This window comes from Misgurnus anguillicaudatus, chromosome 13, assembly GCF_027580225.2.
Source record: "Misgurnus anguillicaudatus chromosome 13, ASM2758022v2, whole genome shotgun sequence".
In the NCBI taxonomy this organism is placed as follows: Eukaryota; Metazoa; Chordata; class Actinopteri; order Cypriniformes; family Cobitidae; genus Misgurnus; species Misgurnus anguillicaudatus.
The window spans coordinates 3,454,639-3,472,019 of record NC_073349.2 but is presented as its reverse complement, the minus strand read 5'-3'; the positions used below and the strand labels follow the sequence as shown (position 1 = coordinate 3,472,019).

The window sequence follows — 17,381 nt, the reverse complement described above, 5'->3', positions numbered from 1 at the left end:
TAGGGTAGGGCTGAGGAAGAAAATGTGTCATTTAACATGTTATCTTGTTAAACCTGTTCTCAACAACACAAGTGTGGCAGCCCATGCTTCTAACTAACTAACCAACTAACTTATTAACTAATCAGATGACTCAATAACCCTCAGCCACACAGTGATACAATAAAAAAACTTAAAATGCCATGAATACTATGATTAAATCCTTATCGAGGACCATCATACTGTAGCCCCTATGTCTATGTGTCCATATGCCTGATGAAAACAACTTATTTATTTTACTTATTGACTTAATGTTTAGTTCAGTTTCATAACCTCAAAAAAATTTAATCTTAATAATGTGAATTATATAATTTTTGTAAACAAAATCATCTAAATAAGGAATACGATGTAGCCTATACAACCACATTGGTATTGAATGTGTAAAGGAAAATGTTCTTGATGCTTGAACTGCTTGAGGTTTTTTATTTAGTAACTCAAAATGGCATTAAAGTTCAAAAGCAAAAGTTGCACCAACACAAATTTATTTCAAGAATTTGACAAGTGTATTTAAATATTTATTTCAGTGTTTTTGGTCAGTGACTTGAGAATAACCCTATAATGAGGATGTAAGAAAAAATAACAAAATTAACATTTTACAATAAGGTTCCATAACATACAGTAAACAATTTACAGCATTACAACATTCAACAATCTTTCCTAATGTAAAGTATTTGTTATCATTAGTTTATGTATCGTGAACTAACAAAAACAATGGTTTAGTTTATGTTGCTAATTGTAAAGTGTTATCAAAAACATAATACAAAAATAATAAATAGAAACAGACCAACAGCTAGAAAAACATCACAATGACCACCAACTTGATTAGATGATAGTTACAACAATGACATTTTTCAAACACACCCATCACAGACTCACACATGCCTTGTGAATGCATCTACTCTAATACTGTAGTCTGCATTTGGTGGTAATGAGGGATTAACAGGGAAGGGCACATCAATCTCAGAACTATTTTCAGTTTTATTAAAGGATTGTATGTGTTACTATGTCTAGTAGTATGTGATAGTCACATTACCATGCACAAAATGTTTCCTCTTACAGTCAGTACAAGTTATGGTATGTGACAATGTTATAAAAAAGCTTGATGGGAAATATTTCTTACACGTGTTTCAAAATAAAAATCCAGAGTAAATTCAGATCATTAAACTTCTTCACAATGTTACATTTTTGCCCAGAAAATATATGATCAGACTCTGATGTTCTACACTTGTATTAACATTATTCATTAGACATGTTTGTTATAGTGATTTAGTAATATGGCTCATTGCGCTAGTGAGTTTGCAAGCAATGTCTAAAACCACCACGCACATTAATGACAATGTCATCTGCATAAAGCTGGAACACAAGATCAAGACAAACTCAAGGCAAAGATATAAAATAATGTACATGTATTCATGTGCAAAGAAAAAGAAAGTGGTCCAAGTATAGGTCCCTGTGGAACACCTGTTGTATTATCAAAAACAGAGGAATTGTGATTATAAACATTCATGTATTGTCTTCTTCCTTATAAATATGACTCCATTAATTTAATGGCATAAGTAAGATTAAAGAAACATTTGGTAATTTATTAGTAAGTACTACATGTTGAAAGTCTTTCTTTTAAAGCTAGACAGAAATCACACCTTCCTTCCTTCCTTCTTCTTCTTCCTGAATTCTTACTAAACTACATCATCAGTCCATGCACTTACAGTAGGCGGCTGTCATTGAAAGAAAAACCCCAGCTGGAGACAGAGAGGCAGTAACATGTTGCTTTATTTTCATAAAGTCTCATAATATGAATGAGAAAGCAGAACTTTAAAATAATAGTTTTGTTAATTGCAATCACCACATTTCAGCTTAAACATAACCTTTACAGTCATAGTTCTAAAGCTAAATGCAGACGTGGAAATCTATCAGCATGCAAAATGATGTTTACAGTATATATAGACAGTTTCAGTACAGTATTTGACACGGTTACACACCTGGCCCAAAGTTAACTTCCGGTCTGTTTGTTTATCAGTCTGGCTAGTGGTTAAAATGACATCTGAAACAAATACCTTGTGGAAAATAAAAATGGTTTGGTTTTCTAAAGATGAGGGGAGACGTGGTAACTAAAGGTAATTTACTGGTTATTTATTTTGCTTGTTATCAGAAATAAACTACTGTAAAAGGACCCAGTGTTGATATTAAGTGTTCGAATTAGGGGGGCTGGTGGTCCCAGAACGCCTATAAGCATTGAAAGCACAAAAATATTAATTAGCGATGCTGAATCCATTATTTGTCCCATTTTCGCAATAAACTAAACCAACAGATTTCTGTCTAAAATAAATGAAAATTCTCAAGTGGGCTTTATGCTGTTTTCTGGAGGAATTGACAGACGAGTTAATGTCTCTGCATGTGGAATATTTTTACCTTGTTGATTGTATAAATCAGTTATTATCTTTAGGTTAGGGGCTTTTAAAAATTTCTCTTATACTATTATTTTACACTAATTTGAGGGGTAAAAATGATTAGGGTTTAAGTGGGGTTTCTTTGATTAAAACGTTGATACAGGATCACATCAGAAATAACTGCAACTCTATAATGACGAGAGGGGGCTCGGGGACCCCCATAATCTCTGACATAATTCGAACACTGTTGATATTGATTATTTGTGGAAGTTTACCGGAAGTTAAGTTTGGTGCACAAAAGCCGTTTGTTTATGTTGTTACTGGTTAAAATTGATCTGAAATGTTCATCATAATTTTATCACACACATACATATAACACTGGTTTTAAAGAGTTCATGTAACAAAAAATCCTGTCATTATTTGCTTAACCCACTGAAATAGTTTTCCATGAAAGAATATTAAAGACTTTTGCCACTTTTATTTTCCATATATTTAACATCAGTCCATATGACACATGTGCACGTCTTCTGATGTCAATAGGTTTGTCTACTATATGTTTGTGACATGTATGCATGCAAGTCCCCTCACAACATATCAAATAATGCAGCAATGTGTCTCACGTCCATATCACCAAAACAACAACATTTGTGCTGTAACCAAACACGACACATCAGTCTGAATAAGATTTAAGAGTTGTGATAAAGAGAAATAATTGGAATACAAGACAATTTTGCTCTCTTTCTTAAGCTACAAAAATATGATCATATTATTAGAGATGTTATTATGTGTTTGAATGAAATAATCTTAGACTAATAACAGGTTTGGAACAACATGAAGGCAAATAAATAATGACAGAAAATGTCATTGTTTTGAGTGAACGTTTCATTCAAAATCTGATTAGGCCCAGTGCACGAGGTACAGTTGAAAATGAAACATTGGTGAAGTCTTATTACACCCTTAAGAAGTACAGTTAATAACACAAACACCAACACACAGACCATCCAATGACACACAAACACACAGACACACATCAGTTAATAGTGGTTATCAAAGAGACAGGGATGTAACCGATGGCAACAGCTGGGCTAACTCGGATTGTGCGTTGGCAATTTGACCGACAGAGTTTCCTCTGAGATCCAGCATGGTCAGTTTGGGACAGGATGCCAACACTTTAAGTTCAGATAGTTTACAGATTTCTAAAACCACATTAAGAAAAACATTTTCTGCATTGTTCACCAAATCACAAAACGATTCTCTATAATGAGACACATCAAGTAAGCTTCGTGAAAAAAGCGAGACGGTTGAGCAACACGTAAGGGATAATCAACAGCCTGCCATGCATTGATTATCCCACTTGACTTATTCCATGGTCATTTGCCAAGTTAAAGTTTATAAGTTAAAACTAGTATTGCTCTTTGATTAATTACAGTTATTTCGTCAGTTACTGTGCATTACATTTTTTTATTATTTCATACCCTTCAGCCAATCACAATCAAGAATTTTAACAGACCATGGAATAAAAATCATATAAATGTAACAGCTGTTATTATTATTATTATTATTAAATATATACAATAAAAACATTTAATGTTGTTTTGTTCGTCCTCATTTTTTAAAGCAGGGTTAAAGGTTATGTAAAAGCATCTGTATTATACTTTGAGAAAAGGATACGATTATTCTTCAGAGAGATTTCCTCTAGTTTAGGTAGATTGTATACACCCTCCAGATCTTCAATGGCATTATCATCTGCTTCCAGCACCTGTGTGATTGAAAAAATTACATAATTTCCTATGAGATCATTCAAAGAGAGGACAGGACGCTCACTCACCTCGAGGCATCTCAGCATTGCAAACTGAGGCGGCAGCCTCACAAGCTGATTTGAGGAGAGGTTGAGATGGGTCACCAAAAGAAGCTGATCAAGGTGACACAGGGTCGACAGGTTCTGTTTTAGCAATGAGAGAAAGACGAAGAAACGAGAGATATTAATCATTTTTACTCTGTGGATTTTTAGAAAGTAAACACTGTTCAAAGAGATTTTTTTTACACATCTCTGTTTATTTGTCATAAAACAATGCAAAAGTAATGTCAGAGGACAATTCAATCAGTTTTATCATGCTCAAACCTTCAGATACAACATTATTTCCATCACATCTTAAATATTGTGTTGTGTTAGAGAATTCTCTGTGTGGGAAATAATAAAGGGCACCCAAAAATGAAAATTCTGTCATCATTTATTCACTCTCATCTTGTTACCAACCGTTATAAATTTCTTTGTTCTGATGAACACGAAGAAAGATATTTTGAAGAATGTTTGTAACCAAACCGTTCATGAGCCCCATTCACTTCCATAGTATTCTTTATTCCTAGTATGGAAGTGAATCAACAACATCTTAAACAATAAAGTCATTTCACAAACTAATAAAAGCATGACCTTCTGATGCACATTCATCATGTTTACTGGAAACTAGGGATGTCCCAATCCGTTTTTTTTTTGCTGGAACGGATATCAGATCGAGGACCGACAACATGACTGATCCAATTCCGATACTGTGCATTAGCCATTGTTGTTACTGACTAGGGCTGTGACGGTTAGGATTTTTTTCTCACCGCGGTGAAGCATCAAAAAATCACGCGGTTATGCGGTTAACCGCACAACAGTAACCCCCCAAAGCCCAAGCGACCCCAAACCAGACCCCCCCCCCCCCCGCACCCCCGGCAAAGCATCGGGGAACAGTATTCTTATTTATTATTAAAAACATGAAATAATATGTATTTCCATAGCTTTTTATATACATGTTTTGAACGTAATAGGAATTATATAATTTTTTGTCATTGTTTATAACCCATTTTGTACAATACATATCATAAAATAGCAACCAGAAAAAAACTAGACAGAACATGTCGAGCTTAACATTGTTTCTTGTAAGCAAAACCTTGATTCCAATTTCTTTAGACATTTTTAGAGTGTTTTTCGGGTAACACTCCGTGCATATAACGCATTCCTCCAAACGCAACTGGTTGAACGTTAAATAATTTATTGCACAATAAAATGGGTTACAACCAATGACAAAAACTGTTGCATAATTCATATTAAACTTAAAAGATATCGAAAATAAATACTATTTCATGTTACTATAGTTCATATGTTTCATTAGAATTTTTCGAAGCAGATACGAAACGAAATAGCCTATTGCATCCTCCTGTAAATAACTGTGCAAAACTTATACTCCACTCAATGCTTGGATTTCTGCTGTCCATTTACATAATCAAGAACGTAATACGAGTTTTTTGATCCTGAGCTGGAGAAATTAGTTTAAACCATTAGCGAGTCACGCTGTCAGTATGTTAGCGTTCACCTGCCTGACTGCTGTGCTGTCCCTTTGGTACTTCGCTCATCTCGCAAAAGTCTTGGAGATTTCCAACTGTCGTTGCTGGGCTGAAGTTTTATGCTTTACTAAAGGTATGTTTGGTGCTCCCAAGTCCGACAAACGCCACATGATAGTTAATCATCAAAAGATGTGATTTTAGATAATGGCATTTCCTCGCGATATTCAGACATATAGATCTACAGCCGATCGCGCTAGCCTTCATAACTATAGTTGGCATGTTTGCCCATTATAGTTTTAAATAATTATGCTATTCTTATCATTACCAACGCGCATTTCATTCTGCCCGGACACCTTCTTGCACCTGAATAATGTAATGCGCGTGGCTTAGATTTTCTTGCACTTGAGCTTCTGTTATTGGTTGTATTCGCGCAGTGAGTGAGTTGGAAGGACCGTTCCATGGCATGCTAGAAATATCAGAGCACCTGGGCATGACGCGGTTAAATTAATGGCTTCATGTTTAAGAAGGTTGCAGCTGTGACAGTATTTGTGTGCATTTAATTGAAAATTTTCGGTAGACACCAAGTACTGAACCTTAGTAATTAAATAATTTTCTGACACGCGCACATAATAAACCCCTATATATGTTTAATCCCTCCCCCTTGCGCGGAAAGCTGTTTCTTTCTCTAGAAGCCCTGAACACAGGATGGAAGACAGTAAATTATTATGATTAACAATGACTTTTGTGTATAGTTCATATCATACAGAATATGACTTCTGTAATTTTCACCAGCAAAATAAATAAATAATGAAAATATAAAAAAGTGCGGTGATGACGATGATGACCTCAGCACCGCGGTAGTCATATAATTACTGCGGTGATGCGGTGACGCGGTTATCGTCACAGCCCTATTACTGACAAGCTATTAAAAGGACAAAGTATAATAAAAGCACCTTAAACGTTTTATGCACTATATATTCAAAGTCTTATAATACACTTAATAGCTTCATGTGAAGGAACAAACGCACATCTAAATATATTTTAGTTCACAGAAACACTGCAACTGACTCACAAACTGGGTTAATCCACTGGTGAAGCGACGGATGAAACGCGTCTAGTTAAAGATCAGATTTGATAAAGTCTCAGTAAGCCGTTGGATGGATGCAATTAACTATGTGCTAAGCACGCAATGCATTTATTCTCTTTGTTTTAACAGTTATAATAACAGTCCGCGTACAACAGTGCATGCGCATGAACATTTGGACAGGACACTACACAACAAACAATTATACAAAGGAAATAGACAGCATTTGCACACACACACTATCATTTTTCTTCTTTAATATTTACTTCTTCCCAGAACAGAAACCTGTGGAGCATGTTTATTACCATAATGTTTGATTCCTGTTCTTTGTTGTCTTGTTGTTTGTTCTAAACTGTGTTTGCAATTGTGGATCAGCTACTTTTCTTCACCTATCCTAATGTTTTAAGGTACTGTAAATGTCGGCAAATCAGTGCTGCTCTGATGGCCTGTTAGACTAATAATTTGAATAAGAAATCATTTGTATTGCGTGTAGTGTCAAACGCGGCCATCCGCGTTTAGCCGCGGGGAGTATACTTGGAAAGCTGCACGGACACGTGCGAAAGCACTATACACATTTAATTACAATAGTATTGGGCAGGTATCCGTATCGGCTGATATACGGAATTCTGGTATAGGATCGGAAATTAAAAAGGACATCCCTAGTGGAAACGCTACATAATTTAAATATTTTGTATGTTTGGGTTGATCTTACCTTATTTGACAGGCTAAACACTCGAACTTCTGCATACTCCATTTTCAGAATGGTGTTTTCAATCAGAAACTTGCTGCACAGATCACTGTAGTAAGAAGAGCGCATTGGATCCACTTCCTGATTAAGAGGGAAAAAAAACAGCTGAAAATTCATCTCCTCTGTGTGCCCTTAATTTTATCTAGCAAATAAAAATAAACAAATACTCTTTTCTCTTTTCTTAAAGGGATAGTTTACAAAATATATGAAAATTACCCCATGATTTCCTCTCCCTCAAGCCATCCCTGATATATGTGATTATCATTTTTTTAGACAAACACAATCTGAGTTATATTAGAAAATGTCCTTGCTATTCCAAGCTTTATAAGGGTAGTAAATGGTGCTTTTGATTTGAAGCCAAAAACGTGAATCCATCCCCCACAGATGTAATCCACACGGCCCCAGGGGTTTAATAAAGGACTTCTGAGAGATTTTGTGAGACAAATTTCAATATTAAAAAAATAGAGATGCACCGATATATACTAGTCGGTATCGGTTGATAAAAGCAAATTTCACACTTTCGGCCAAAGGTTTAAAAACAGCCGAAAGTCGATAGTCAGTTATATCCTGTCAATTAAAAGAGAACAGGAAAATACAATGAATTCGAAAGTGTATTGAAAATGTAAATTAACATCAATAGTTTAACATTCAGTATTAATGGTCATTATATGAATAAATTACATTCAGAAAATGTAATCTTAAAAAAATATTTGTTAATATCGGTCATCTCTAATCTAAAACTTTATAAACTAAAATAACTAGCTTCTGGTAATGACTGATGCCATTCTTGAGACGTAGTGGTGAACGCATTCCGGATAGACACAAGATCAAACAATTTTAAGCCCCAAAAAAATCACTTTTTGTGGATTTCCTGACTGGCATTTTTTGCTCTTTGGGCTTCAGCAATGGTCATTACGCCACTACGGCTCATACGCTACTTCATACGCTGGACACGCACTCTCTCAAGAATGCACATTGTCATTAACATTTTATTTTAGTTTATAAAGTTTTAAATAAGGATATTTTTTATCAATTGCCCTCAGAAGTCCTTTATTAACCCATTGGAGGTGTGTGGATTACTTCTGTGAAGGATGGACGCACTTTTTGGGTTTCAAAAATCAGAAGCACTATTTTGTACCATTGTGTTAGTCTGAAAAATATATTCACATACATGAAAGATGGCTTGAGGGTGAACAAATCAAAAGGTAATTTTCATTTTTGGGTAAACTATCCCTCGTATCGCTCTGCATCCACAAGTTTTCCCAAGACAAAGAAGCTAAATGAATGCTTGAGAAGCAGGAGTCTCCTGTCAAGTGTATAAGTAACTGAAAGACACTTCTTACTTTAAGGGTTTGAAAATGAGCCAAGGTTTCCTTCTCATGACCCAGTGGATCCAGAGCTCTCATTAAGAGGATTATAGTCAGCAGACACCCTAAAAAAACAACACCATCATCTGTCAGAGGAAATGTATTTATTGTAACGCTCTACTTTTGCTTTGAGGTTATTCATTGTAATGCATACTTGACAACACATTGTAACACTATGTCAAGTATGCATATACACCCACACTAAGCACACACAAGCACGTGCATGGGCGCGCACACGCACACACACGCAAACACACACACTAATCACTAAACACACACGTTCACACTTGTTCTAACCGAGGGGCAACCTTCCGATCTCTCTGATGAAGCCAATACGGAAGTGATTGAGGCAGGTTTCAAAAGGGAATCAATTCCCATAGACCTCCATGTTAAAATGCCCATATTTACAGCAGAAAATAATATGTTTACAGCCTAGTACAAAAATTGTTTGGGGTCTGTAAAGCTCATTTTGCACTTCATGACCACTGTGAGGGGGGGCATTTTTTTTGTAACTCATCTGTTTAAATTATATTAAGCCTTAAAGGAATAGTCCATTTTCCCAAAAGAAAAAGCCAGATAATCTACTCACCACCATGTCATCCAAAATGTTGATGTCTTTCTTTGTTCAGTCGAGAAGAAATTGTTTTTTGAGGAAAACATCGCAGGATCTTTCTCACTTTAATGGACTCTAACAGACACCAACAATCAACACTCAACTCAACACGCAACAGTTTTTTTCAACAGTTCTTTTCAATGGAGTTTCAAAGGACTATTAACAATCCCAAACTTAACTCAACACGTACGTTTTTTTCAACTGAGTTCCAAAGGACCACAAACAATCCCAAACGAGGCAAAAAATAACAAATATACACTTTAAAAGCACAACTTCTCGTCTAGATCCGGTCCAGCGCGACCTAAAATGCGTAGTGACGTAGGGAGGTCACGTGTTACATATATAAAACACACATTTGCGGACCATTATAAACAATAAACTGACACAAAGACATTAATTAGTATCAGTTGACATACAACAACGTAGGAACGGTCCTCTTTCAACACACTTGTAAACACTGGGGCGGAGTTTCGCGTTCGTCTTCTGTGACCTCTTGACGTCATGATGTATTGCGTCGAGTCACGCTGGCGCATCACGACCGGATCTAGACGAGAAGTTGTGCTTTAAAAGTGTATATTTGTTATTTTTATTGTCAAAAATGACAATCGTTAGACCCTTATGCCTCGTTTGGGATTGTTTATAGTCCTTTGAAACTCCGTTGAAAAAACTGTTTAAGTATTAATTGTTGGTGTCTATTGGAGTCCATTGAAGTGAGAGAGGTCCTGCAATGTTTTCCTCAAAAAACATAATTTCTTCTCGACTGAACAAAGAAAGACATCAACATTTTGGATGACATGGTGGTGAGTAAATTATCTGGATTTTTCTTTTAAGAAAAAAATTAAAAGTTCTGCATAATTAAGGGTGTGGCCACTTGAGTGACGGTTGAACAGCCACTGCTGTCACTAGAGTCAAACTGTTTGTTTCAGCAACCAGCCACCTAAGCTTCACCCATGTCCGCCTCTTTACCCATTTTCAGATATCCGCGAGTGATGCGTGGTGACGCGTGGCCAAGATGGCGACGTCAGGCAACGCCTACTTTTAGCTTCAAAAACGATCTTCAGAAACTTATGGGTGACGTCACAGACTTTTTAACCATTTTTTTTACAGTGGTTCTAACTCACATTTGTTCTGAGGTTCGAGCTCCAAAAGTTGATTGCAGGACTGAAGTTCAGCTTGTAGCACAGAGGTCTTTTCTACAGACAACTCACTCCTGCAACACACACACACACACATTTGTAAGTCACAATTAGAAGACTTTAACTGTAAATCTGTAATTACCTCTCACACAAACACCTGCAATTATAATAACTACCATCCAACTACACATAATTTAATTTATGCCCAAGCACATTATCAATATCCTTTAAGCCAGTGTTTCTCAATCCTGGTCCTCAAGGACCCCCTTCCAGAAAGTTTCTTAATTAACACACCTGATTTAAATTATTAGCTTGATAGGGAGACATTCTGGAAGGAGGCTGATGAGTTGGTTCAGGTGTTTTAAATAAGGAGACATCTAAAACTTTCTGGAAGGGGGTCCTTGAGGACCAGGGTTGAGAAACACTGCTTTAAGCTATGTATGACATTTATAAATGTATAAAATAAAATGGTTATTTACTAAAACTTTGTACGCAAATACTGCGTTGGGTAAGGCTGGGTTTCCCCATGCTGCCTTGCGCGCAAATTTATTTGTGCTGCAAGTCCAGCATGGAAACTATGGACCTTTTTTGACCCTGAAATAGGGAACCAATCACAGAACGGGGAGGGGGCAGCAATACGATGACGATGTCTATGGGACACACCGAAGCAGTTTTGTTTATCCAACACGGCAGCAGACGCGAAGGTACTTTTCAATGCAGCCTTAGATAGTGTTCGAAGTAGTTTTGAACGCAAGTTTATTTAAAAAAAGAGCAACTTTTGGCATTAAACAATTTCATATCCAAGAAGGATGTTTGGATATGGCAAGACATGATAACCATGTCGACGAAGTACAATTAACTTATAAATGGTAAGTGGTATTTATTAATATCATATTGTCATTATGCCTGTAGTGCCACTAAATTGTGTTGCTTTTCAATATCAATATACAGCTACCAGTTTAGTTGCATAGCTTTCAGCTGTGTGCACACGTACCGATAAAAGTTGTTTACTTTTGAATTGATGTCGCTCTACATATGTCATCTGGTATAATTGAAACGATTGGCTATGAGCTACGTACAGACGCATTTGACAGACTTTCGTAGCGCACAATAAACGGCTCTGGGCTTTCGTAAACCACGCCTCAAATACGAGAAAATGAGCGTATGATTCCCAGACCACGTCTCATTCTCTATGAGACTGGTCTGGTGTTAGCCAGGCTAGGGTTGGGTAGAATGAGATGAATATGTTGCAAATATTTAGGACTGGGTACAAAATATTGAGGATCAGATTCTAATCTAGCTTCAATTTAACCAAACAATAACTATTCAGGAAATCTCTGCATCGATTATTGTACTTATCTGTAGTTCAACTCTCGTTCTGAAGATGTCTATTTTTCAAGTTAATCCACTTAAAGTAAAACAAAAAGGTGGGGAAGGTAATGGTAGCCAACGCAAATTAAAGTCTGATGTGTGGATTTCATGTTTAAAAGCAATGACGGTAAAGATAAGGTCGACACATTTTTTTTGTTCATGCTATGTCCAGACAAACACCTTATGAATTTGTTTATGAATTCTGCAAACCGTTTTGTTTCTTAAACTTTACAAATGGTTAATGAATTTCACTGTTGTACATTTAAAATGTTTTTTTGACTGTAATGTGAACTGTTCCGTTTGTGGACCAATGCGCATATTTACAATTGTTACAATGTTTGTTACTCAAAGTAAAAAGCAATGAAACAATTGTGTGGGTCTATTGCTAATTTAAATGTGTATTTCAGTAATATACCCAAGTTGAATGAGTTTCAGTTACCAGCACTTATATATAAATATAAATTCAACATTTTTAATGAAATATTGATAACTAATCTACATGAAATTGAAAATCAAACCGAATTGCCAAATATTAGGGCTACAAATGTTAGTAATGATCTGAATCTGAATGTAATAGTGTCACTGGTGGGAATTGATATTTGACAAAAATAATTGTACATCTAATCCTGGTCCCAGGTCAACATTTTTGGGTTCTGTATTAAAATGAACAGAAAATCTGATGCTTATCAAATTACCACCATAAATAGATGCATGTTTGGGCAGAGATACAAACCTGAAGAGCTCCTGGTCTGTGGCAGAGTCTCTGCACCAACTTTCAAAAGCACCTAAAACAAGACAGAGACATCTTAATCCACCTCTCTCAAACAGACATACAAAGCTATCAGAAAATCATAAAATTCTTTCCCTCCCCACAATAATCTGTTATAATAATCTATTAGTGTGTCCCTCATGGGGCTGCAAAGCTTGGGAATTCAGAAACATTCCAAGTTGGAAATTATTTACTAATTTATACAAACTGCATTAAATACAAACATTAGCTTCAACGACATCTGTGTGCCACAATTCCCATTTATTCAACTTCACTGAAAGTTCCCAAAATTCCCAGAATTCTGCAATCCTAGTCCGTTACCTGTATAGAGAGCACAGTCTCTGTGTATGTGTTTCTCTGTCCAGTGGATGGTCAGGTTGTGTTCATTATTGATGTCGCTGATAGAGCCGGGTGGAAGGTCACACAGCTTAAAGAGACGGTTAAAGTTATGTGTAGGCCTTCATTTATTAATACTGAACTTCATTTTCAGAGCACATTTCCAATAAAAACACAGCCTGATGGGTAAGACAAAGATCTTTATGTTGTGTCAGTATGGCTTTCTGTCTTCTGTGAAACACAAAAGACATTTAGCAGCTCGATTCAATCAAAGTGAACAGCTTCTTTAGCAAACGAATGTGGGTTTAAAACAGCACGGGGATAAAATCTGAGATAAGCTGATCCGAGTCTGAGACCAGTTGTTAAAGGATACCCAGACAGGGCTGTGACGAAAGCGTGGATGAACACGTCTCCACTCCACCTGTTGAGGCTGACCATCTAACACCAGCATGAGACCCCCGGGCAGACCCTGAGAGAAAGAGAGATTGTGATTACTTCACAGTCAGGTTTAAATAGGGTTGCAAATGGGCGTAAAGTTTTCAGAAACGTTCCGGTAGATTTCCAGAAACTTTTCATGGGAACTTAATCTGGGGAATTTCAGAAATATTCCAAATTGGAAACTTAAACAGAAATTATTTGGAAATGTTGGGAATTTAGGGAAAAACCTATATCATATACATGCATAAATAAACATCATAATAAGCAGACATGAATGCAAGATAATACAATTTTAAAAATGACATTTAAAAAAATGGAAAGAAGAAAATGACCCCAAACTTTTGAATGGTAATGTGTATTGTTACAAAAGAATTTTATTTTAAATAAATTGTTCAAAAATCCTTCAGAAATGAATCTAGTAAGCAGTGTGAATGTGACTGGGAAATGTGCAGTGTAGAAATTTAACTGAAATTGCATTAAATCATGTTGTTTAAAACAAAATTATGCTGCAATATTTTGTATTTAAGTTCCTTGTTATAGGCAACTCTGCAATATTTTCAAATTCCTATTAATTCCCAAATATTCTGTTAATTCTCAAATATTCTGTTAATTTCCACATATTCCGTTAATTCCCAATATTCTGTTTATTCCCAAATATTCCTTTAATTCTCAAATATTCCGTTAATTCTCAAATATTCCGTGAATTCTCAAATATTCCGTTAATTCCCAAATATTCTGTTAATTCTCAAATATTACCTGTAATTCTCATATATTCCTGTCAAGTTTAATTTCGCATGCCTTTTCTTTAGGACTCACTTACATGAACGGGTTTGGAGAAAGCGACAGCCACTGTCTCGCCCTCCCTATTGATGTATACACAACTGATCATCTCTTCTCGCTCCGCTACACAAACACACACACAGCAGAGATCAGGAGGTTTGAATTTTTCATAGGATGTTGTGAATCTTTTAACACACACACACACCTCTGCCCAGCAGCCAGCGGTAGTAGAACCAGGAGCTCTGGTCATTGGGGTCGGTGAAGAAGGCATTATGAACCAGCTCATACTCTAGAAATCACAAAAAACAGCTCAAAAAGTGTTTTGTTCAAATGAAGCATTTTTACAGAATACTTGATTCTGATTGGTCAATCAAAACCGCGTTGCTGCGACTGGCGGCAAAAACCGCAAGGCGCTCGTCGCCATAAACAGCGCGCAAACGCTCCCTACCCATAGAATATCGTTCAAAAAAGGCGCCTGCAATTGCCATAGACGCTTTTGGTGTGATCAGCCCCTTAGTCTATCACAATGTGTTGGACAGCTAAATTAACGATCTGATAACACAGAAATCGAAAATTAGTAGTTAGTTTTATCTTCAATCTTCCCTCGAAGCTCAGACAGTTAGCTCAGAGAAGCTGTCAATCACAAATGTCAATCATAACGACACTTCCCGTTTCTATAGCATCAAATTACTAGCTTAAATGAAACTTTTCACAAATAAAAACTGATATATCACATATATCAGCGTGATGATAACTACCTTAAAGGACCAAAAACATCTTTCGGAAAATATTATTGGAAGTGTAATTTATTTTTTTATTTTGACCCAAGTCCCATTCGTTTGCATTGATAGGCTGGGGTTTATGACTTGTACTGCAGCCAGCCACCAGGGGGCGATCAAAGAACCAGCAGCTTCACTTTTTATAACGTATGAAGCACACCCAGTTTATACTTAAGAAACAAAAGGCAGAGTTCTTGTACCTTTCAGAAGCTGCTCTTCACATACTCTGTGTGAGTGATGAGTTTGAGGCGAGGCTGTAGGGGAGGAGCTTGCATTGGGGGCGGAGTCAGGCTCTGGGTGGAGCTGTGGTAACAGCGTGCTTCTGTAATGCCAGCTGGAGTAGTTGGAGAAATTGGAGCCAATCAGTTGATCTGTAAACTGCAGTTCCTGCTCCACTGAAACACCGGATGCCTTTACCACCATCCGCCGGTAATCCCAACAGTGGACTGAGAGAGAGAGGGGGAAAAAATCACCTTTGTGCAACCTACATACAGTATGTCCTTAATCCCATTTCGTTTTTGGTTTATCTTACAATTGCGTTCATCCAGGCTGAGACAGCGATCGCAGAGGCCGAGTTCTCGCTTCCAGTCGGGTCGGGGCAGACGCGCGGTGACCCAAGTGCGGTGGTGCCAGCTGCCATAAGACTTGGGGTTCACTTTTAGACAGGCTTCAATAAAGTGCAGCTCAGACTCGTAGAGTTTCTGAACATCATCTTTTTCTCTAGATGGAAAAGAGAGAAATACCTCACAATGATGATGTTAAACTTTTACCTTCTGAGCTAAATATGAAAATATAAATGAATGTGTAGTTTAATGTCGTGAACCGTGTTAAAACGGTACGTACCGTGACGTCTCCAGGTGCATCAGAACTTCTCTCCTGTAGTTCCACAGTGTGGCAAAGTCTGGGTTGGAGGAGAGGAGCTGCTGCGTCAACTGCAAAGCTTCATCGTCATTTTCCCCAGCACTCCTCTGACAGAGACAAAGTTAAACTAACTAACAGACTCTTGACTTGACTTACATATAACCACACCTAAAAACAAACCTTTTTTAACACAGCATCTCGAGCAGATACAAACACTTTCAGCTTTTTCTCTCTCTCTTTTTTCTTTTCTTCCTCCTGCTGTGCGGTCGACTTTACTTTAACACGTCCGTGCTAAAATTGAAAGAAAAAGAGGGGGACGAACCATGAAGACTTAATTGGCCGGTTTCCCGGACAGGGATTAAACTAGTCCTAGACTAAAACTAATGTAAGAGCTGTCCAAACTGAAAACAACTTGCACTGACATATCTTAAAATGCATCAGTGCCCTTTGCTTTGCCTCAAAATGAACACAAGTAATGTTTTTTAGTAAGGCATGTTTTTTATATTTCCTACTTAAACTAAGGCCTAGTCCTGGTTTAAGCTAATCCCTGTATGGGAAACCACCATATGTCTTGTTGGACAGACGTGTAACAGTAGTGAATGTGATAAGAAGAAACTCACCATTATTTACCACAGGATGAAAATCTATGATAAGAAGAGAACATTGTTAATATAATGACAAAAAAGTCATATCTTTGTGTGAATAAATTTACAGTTTTTAGAGAGGATTTGGACATCCCTCCTGAAAATAACCCCATCTAAAACCTGCATAAGCTGGTGAGTTGGTTTTTGCTGGTGTAGCAAGCTGGCTTAGCTGTGTTTTGGTCACTTTTAAAGCTAGACTTAGCTGTCAGACCAGATGACCCCACCAACTTGACCAGCTTTGCCAACCAGCTAGCAACTTATGCTGGTCTTAGCTTGAGAACATGTGTGTTAAAGACAGATGAGTCCTACATTATTGGTTTATATCAGTTCACCCTACGCAATCCAGACCCAATAAAAAGCCAACATCAGCACCTAAATCGCAACAACATAAGAATGATAACCTCTTAAGTGACAGCACATCTCTGATGTTTCCACACAGGTTGTATATAAAGCATCAGAATAAGACATTTACGTTAATTTAATGCCCTGCATTGACAAACATGCATCAAACTTTGTGAGATTCGTTGTGACCTTTGCTTACAACCGCAGCTGATCAGCGAAATAAACGGTGTTTTACCTCGATCTTGCTGGATGTCCAGAGAATGCAAGCTGTACTACAAACGACTGTTCCGGCGCACCATACAGACGTCACCGTGACGTCAGCTTCCGCCCTCTAGTGGACAAAGCAAAGCTGCGTGTTGATCG

The 17,381-nt window shown here is 37.1% G+C and overlaps 1 protein-coding gene across 1 annotated transcript; it reads right to left on the bottom strand.

Annotated features, from left to right (window-relative positions):
- Window positions 1-1,788: 1,788 nt before the first annotated feature.
- On the bottom strand, window positions 1,789-17,381 carry rabggta (Rab geranylgeranyltransferase subunit alpha). The gene is made up of 17 exons (XM_055188690.2): window positions 17,254-17,381; window positions 16,653-16,676; window positions 16,213-16,323; window positions 16,015-16,139; window positions 15,704-15,891; window positions 15,372-15,617; window positions 14,598-14,681; window positions 14,433-14,515; window positions 13,548-13,643; window positions 13,160-13,265; window positions 12,803-12,854; window positions 10,684-10,772; window positions 8,926-9,014; window positions 7,547-7,663; window positions 4,252-4,365; window positions 4,095-4,182; window positions 1,789-3,619 (listed from the first exon to the last, which is right to left on the bottom strand). The coding sequence occupies exons 2-17, from the start codon at window positions 16,653-16,655 to the stop codon at window positions 3,471-3,473; spliced, it is 1,740 nt and encodes a 579-aa protein (XP_055044665.1). The 5' UTR covers window positions 16,656-16,676; window positions 17,254-17,381; the 3' UTR covers window positions 1,789-3,470.

Coding starts and splice junctions, on each gene's coding strand:
- rabggta (XM_055188690.2), bottom strand. Junction 9,015..10,683: donor GCTCGAACCTCAGAACAAAT/GTGAGTTAGAAC, acceptor TTGTTTTTTTAG/GGTGTCTGCTGACTATAATC. Junction 7,664..8,925: donor CTCATTTTCAAACCCTTAAA/GTAAGAAGTGTC, acceptor CCTCTTAATCAG/GAAGTGGATCCAATGCGCTC.